General features: G+C 43.8%; 1 protein-coding gene across 1 annotated transcript in view; it reads right to left on the reverse strand.

Annotated features, from left to right (window-relative positions):
• Positions 1-1,990: 1,990 nt before the first annotated feature.
• Positions 1,991-6,501, reverse strand: part of lpl2a (lipoprotein lipase 2 a) — an 8,167-nt gene continuing 3,656 nt past the window's right edge. The window contains exons 3-10 of the mRNA XM_019896656.1: positions 6,065-6,244; positions 5,830-5,941; positions 5,513-5,746; positions 4,291-4,533; positions 3,348-3,468; positions 2,889-3,107; positions 2,657-2,764; positions 1,991-2,571 (exon numbers count right to left, since the gene is read on the reverse strand). Coding sequence (XP_019752215.1) covers positions 2,550-2,571; positions 2,657-2,764; positions 2,889-3,107; positions 3,348-3,468; positions 4,291-4,533; positions 5,513-5,746; positions 5,830-5,941; positions 6,065-6,244 — 1,239 coding nt within the window. The 3' untranslated portion in view covers positions 1,991-2,549. The remainder of the gene's footprint in view (positions 2,572-2,656; positions 2,765-2,888; positions 3,108-3,347; positions 3,469-4,290; positions 4,534-5,512; positions 5,747-5,829; positions 5,942-6,064; positions 6,245-6,501) is intronic.

Below are 6,501 nucleotides of genomic sequence, written 5' to 3' on the forward strand. Positions count from 1 at the left end.
GTTCTGCAACTCAAAACAAAAATCATCAAACTCAATAATTACCATCAAACACTTGCAACCTACTTGACCTGAAGGAAAGGAATAAAGGAACAATGCAAGGAGACGACTGAGTCAGTGGGTGGAGCCCAAAGAAATCATTTACAGATACATTTATCAAAACTTAGAAGGCTATCACTGATAAATGAAAGACATTAGAATGTCACTACATTTAAAATATTGCAACCATCGGGGGCCATTTTAAAATAATTTCATCTGCACTATAATTATTCGGGTCTTCCATGATCTGTTTGTTGTTCATGTTGTGGCTATACATGACGTGTTTCGTCCAATAAAATGCCTGCTCATGTTACGGCGTGTGTCATGGAAAAAGTCACGGTTGTTCCAACTGCAAGGGTCTTTCCATGTGGACCCAACAAACGCGGGAGGTATTTCCCTCCATTCTGTCACCATGTCCTCGTTGTCTTTGAACCCGAGTGCAAATGCATGATCTGATTGATTGGAGTCCAGGTTTCCATCACATTGGTGTTCTACTGGTACAACAGTGAAGCGCTGTCATGACTTTTGGCCCAAATACTTCACAAGGGCTCACCTCATTGTGACACACGGCAAACTGTTTGTAAAAATGAATGTACTGTCCTTGAAAATGTATCTTTACAATGACATTCCCTGTAAATTCTGAGCTTTGTAAATATTGTACATAATTGCTGAAAACGTCTGAATGATGAGAACCATGTACAGGTAATACTGAATTGCGGAGATAGCATTTAGCGGTTTTTCACCATTTTGAGGCCGTGGCGAAACTGGTACTGTGACATGCTTGCACGTCTGGCAAGAAACCCCCACCCACCACCTCTACCACTACAGTATTTCGGAACTTGAGCGCCTATGTTCACATCAGTGGTTATTTAGCGCAATTGCTTGAGTACAAAGCCAATTTCTCCCAATAAAGTGAGCAATTAGCTAGCTAGCTAGCTAGCTATACCTGCACCGCCAAAACGTATCCTCACTAAATGTCAAAAATGTGCTCACGGGTTTTAAAATATTTTGGACTTCGCTATTAATGTCTTGGTTAATCTTTCTATATTGTGAACTTGGGTCAGCTTGACAATTCGCAGTGCTGTAGGCTGGTGCAAGGACAATCTGTTTTCAAGTCAATTGACAACTATTTACACTTCTTTATCAAAAAGCAAAAAATAAAGAAATAAAAAATAAAGACAATGTGATCCCTCAGGTGTTGTTTATTAAAAATACACGTTTTAACACCACATATTTACATTTATCTACAAGGAGAACAGATTACGCTAAACCAAAAATCCATTATTTCTTATTTACATCAAATCCCGTCTGTCTGTACACGGTTTTAAAACGCCCACCCCTGCGATCGGTGCAAAAACAGAATTTGTGCACGTACTTTGGAGGTGGAAAATAAAGTCACAATGATGACAGTTCCGATCTCTGAGGAGTGTCACCCACAAATGACGTACCAATGCAGAAAAATGGCGGAATTATGTCGTGTGCTGTTTCCAAACACAAAACAACACCATCCAGCCAGAAACATTACAACATACGGCTGTATTAGAACATAAAGTGGCCTATCCTATACCCTGCTGAATAAAAGACAATTATTATTGATTTCCAATTATTATTGTACCACATTAAAAACAAAACAAAACGACAACAACAAAGCAACCATATTAAAACAACAACCTTAGGCGTTTGTTGAGGTACCAGCCGAGCAATGTTTCACAGTGCAGAGGTGTAACTGAGTAGAGACAGTAGTAATGTCAGTGTGTTGTCATGACAACCATAAAGCACCCATAAAACACACAGCAACAAAGCGCTTTGTTGAACTTAAGGCACACTGATCCAGTTCCCCACAGTCACATGCCGTGCTGGGGGCCACAGTGGTGAATGCTTTGTTAGGTCACATACATATTATATGTAATATAGTACATAAATACACTATTGCGTAGACCACTTTTAACACAATAACAATTAAAAGAAAATCCCTGTCTCTTTGGGAAGGTAACAGTCTATAGGGCATTATGGGTAACATTTACATGGACTTAAAAAAATAAATAAAGGAGATTTCACTTGAAAGTCAAAATGTCAAAACTACTAAATGAAGTGAGGATGGCCGACTACCTGTATGTTTTCATAGCACAGGTTCTTTATTAATTTTGTATCGATCCGTTTCTTCCAGGGGGTTTATGTCCATGCAAAACCAGCCAAAAAGAGAAAAAAAAATACGTTTTGACAGTGTTATCTATAAATACCAATACAATAGGACATTAGTACCTCAAAACATCGTCAGATTATTTGATGACAAGAGTGCCGACATACACATCACGATAACACCAATCAATGACTCATAAAACATACAATGAGTTGATAGTATTAACATGTATGAGGTTTTAAATTAAAAAAAAAAGGACATACTGCGGTGGATATATACAAGTCACCGTCTTTGGGATTATGAACATCACATAAATTATCTACTAAGTGCTGAAAAGGACACACGGGTAGTGAAGGTTGTTTTCTCCGCAGGGTCAGTGGGCCTCCAAGGTTATTCTACCGATAAAGACGTTTATATTGACAAAACCTTGACAAAAGGATTCTTTGGTGGAGATAAAGCAGGTGGAAGAAGTTTATTTACCTTTTGGAAGTGCGTTTTGTGTTGGTTCGCCATGCGTCCTTACATTTGACAAAGGTAAGCTCCCGTGTTAAGTTGGAAGAATCGGGATCTTTTATGCAGAACACCACCCTGGAAAACACGTCACAGTTAGGAATCATGCACTCCCCCCATTATTTCACCCAAAATGCAAAATATCCCTCCCTTTTATTTGTGAATAGTTTAACTGTCTTTTCGTTAAAATCCACTGACTTACTTTTGCTGCGTCTCTCCAGCCCGGATTCGAATTTTGTGCACCTCCATGTTGGCGCCGTCGGTGTCGCCGGACCACCAGGAAGAAACCATCTTGAACATACTGGAGGCTGACCAGCCGTTTGACTCCTCCCACTTGAATTTCAACATCAACAGCTCGCCGATGTTCTTTTCGGTCACCAGCAGGAAGGAATGCGTCCTATTTGTTGCGATTTTCTCCTTCCTGGTCAGCCAACCATCGGGACGAAGTGTTAATGTTTTACCGGAGGATGTCATAAAACATTCAACGTTACCATGAAGCCAACACATCAAGCAAAAATTATGTTTTACCATATTGTTAATCTTTATGTTTCTTTCCTGTTCCGTTATTGTGCAGCGGACACGCAGCGGCGCGTTTGAACTTTTTACTGCTGTTTTACAGCAATTCTCTTGACACAGAAGCTCGATTTGATGGCACACTCACAACTTGAGCTGCACGTTGTCCGCCTCCCCTTTGGTTCCAAACAGCGAGACGGTCAGTGAGGGCTCCATCTCCGAGCGGTTGACTTTACTGGAGAAGTGGATCTTCAGCTGGTAGTGGTAAACTGTACAAGGAGAATCGCATCCATGTAAGAGACACTTGCCGGATGACGAATTGAAGACGCAAGTAAGTCAGCGTGTAATAGAAGTCGCCAAAAACAATGCGAACGAAGGAGCATCCCCAGAAGCTGTGAGAGGGAGATGACATCACAGCAAGCTGATTGGACGCCGAATAAGCGCTTTGAGGCAATGCCATAGCATCCGTGGCGAACCGTTCCATTTTTGTCCACCGTTTTGCCTTTTGATCATTTGAGCTCATTAATTCAAAGCTTGTTTCGTTTGTTTGAACACGTTGAAAACCCAAAGAGCAGTGAAATGAGCAAGAATAGTAGCTCGGAATTTTGCCAAAGATCCCCCTTGCCATTTTCACACCGCATTCCTGGCTAATTGGCGCATTCGGGGGCCAAACAGTAGAGCTGGGATTGGCTTCGCCTTTCAGATAGAACTCGCCAAAGCGGAACATTGCCGTATGTGTATTCACACACCAGTTGCGGCTTGCTCTATTAACATAATTTGATGCACGGGGATGTCAAATATCTTGACAGTCATGCCACATGTCTTAATCACAAAATGATAACAATATCACTCTGGGTTTGATGAAAAAAAGTTTGTTTTTTTGTTTTTTAATGTTTTTTTTTTTTAATTAGAACCTTGGGATTGTGATCACCATTAACAAAGTCAGCAATAAATAAAAAAATATTCAATCAGCATTGTACTGCAATACTGCTTTCATGATAACTAACAATTTGATGCTGATCTCCTGTTTTGGCGCAGCAATGTGTTTTGCAGGAGCTCGGTGGTGAATCATTGGGTTGCAAAGCACTCACCTCTGAACGGCATGCTGGCTCTGGTCTTGGTGTACATCTGCACATTGCGCGCTTTGCGGACCTTGCTGATGTCGTAGCCCACCGTGTTGCAGCGGCTTTTACGGCAGCCGAGGCACATGCCGCGGTCGAACCTGTCGCTGCTGCTGCAGCGGTAGGCCTTGGGCGCCTCCTGCTCGTTCAGCATCGAGTCGATGAAGAGGTGGATAGAGCGCTCGTGCTCGCACTTGACCGCATCGCTGATGGCTGCGGAAGAAACAGCATATTGAAAACTAATTAAAAAAAAAAAAAAGGCAAGTGGTTACATTTGTACTCATCCACTGAGCAAACTGGACCGTGAGCCAAAATCGGGAGTGTCGATTTCTACAAAGACTCATTTGAGCCACGTTTGGGCCATTCAGCCTGTTGTGAATGGGGTCATTGTGTGAGTGGCAGTAACAATGTTCGCCACTAAGACCGATTAGTGACAAGCAATGCGGAGCCAAGCTGCCGGACTGTTTTTGTTTGGACTAATAGCGCACATGTGATGCCTTGTTGGACACCGAGACTGCCTCTACTTTATGTACACACAACATGTCAATTTACCTGTTGGAGCTCCTCAGTTTACAACGGGGTTCCATTCCTATGCCCCAATTTTGTACTCAAGTCAGAACCAAAGATGGGTATGAACGGGTTTCATTGAATCTGTTGCAATGAGAGTTTGACTTTCCACTTGAGTATCTTGGAGAAGAAATGCTACTTTTATTACCTTACATTGGGAAACACACATAAATCCGCAGATGTCAAACATATGTATGCGGTGGGCCACTTTATTAGCAAAATTTGTTATCATAACACCCATCCAATTTCCGATCAGCTTCATCCTCACAAGGGTCGCGGGGTGTGCTGGAGCCTATCCCAGCCGTCTTCGGGCAGTAGGCGGGGGACACCCTGAACCCGTTGCCAGCCAATCGCAGGGCACACAGAGACGAAACAACCATCCGCGTTCACACTCACACCAAGGGATAATTTGGAGTGTTCAATCAGCCTGCCATGCATGTTTCGGGAATGCGGGAGGAAAGCGGAGCACCCGGAGAAAACCCACGCAGGCACAAGGAGGTCATGCAAACTCCAAACAGGAAGGCAGGAGCCGGAATTGAACCCTGCACCTCTGCACTGAAATGCCGACGCACTAACCAGTTGACCACCGGGCCGCCACCCCCCAAAATTTTTTTTTATTTCTCACCAAATATCCCAAAGTCGGCAATCTTCTCCAGAGCGCCTCTCAGGTTACAGCCCGGCTGGAAGCTTCCTCCGTTTGGGTAGATGTCCACATGGCCCACAGGCTGCTGGATGCCGATGCTGAGACCCAGAGAGCCTCGGGTGAAGGTGTGGAGGACGTCCACGAAGCCGGCGTCATCTGGGGAGAGGCGCCAGTGGGCGTGCTTGCCCTCAAAGTCGGGCCCGGCCGGATCCAAACCTGCAAACAGAGACAACGGGCGTTTCAGCGCTGATGGAAGCAACATTAATGTGTTTGGGGGGGTTCTTTTTATTGCATTTGACCTGTGATTCTTCCAACTTTGTTCGTCGCATGGCTTCCCGCGAAGCCTGCCACGTGAGCACCCAAGCTGTAGCCAATCAGATGCAGGTTGTCAAGAGGAATGTTGGTGGTTTCCTGTCAAACGCCAATCATGAGAAATATGCGAGAGATTTGTTTTAATTCACACTTATTCAATTGTAGCCCGAAGTGAGCTGAGATATGCTCCAGTTCACCCGCGACCCTAATGGGGACGCTGACCTCAATCCAGTCAATGAAGCACGCCACCTCCTGCCCCACCGCCTTGGTGTTCTGGGCTGCGACCACATAGTGGTTCTGGGCCGTCCTGAGCCAGTCCACTACAATGACGTTGGCCAGCAGCTCTCGCTCGTACAGCGCCGACACCAGTTTAGCCACCCAGCTTTCAAACATGCCACTTAACTGTGGACGGTAAAGACAGAAAATGAGTGCGCTGCGTTAGATGTAGGGCAGGGCGATTATAAAGAAAATAAAATAGAATCACCAAAAAAAAAAAAAAAAAACATCATTTGTTCACTTGCTTCAAAGAGATCTTTTGCATTAACATTCGCGTACATTAACATAGTATGCTAATCAGTAAATAACCAGTTTAAATAATCATTTCTGTAGCTTGGCAACATGCAAACATGCAGTCTGTACTGTTACAAATCATTTGCGGA

This window comes from Hippocampus comes, unplaced genomic scaffold (assembly GCF_001891065.2).
Source record: "Hippocampus comes isolate QL1 unplaced genomic scaffold, H_comes_QL1_v1.1 scaffold22, whole genome shotgun sequence".
Classification (NCBI taxonomy): domain Eukaryota; kingdom Metazoa; phylum Chordata; class Actinopteri; order Syngnathiformes; family Syngnathidae; genus Hippocampus; species Hippocampus comes.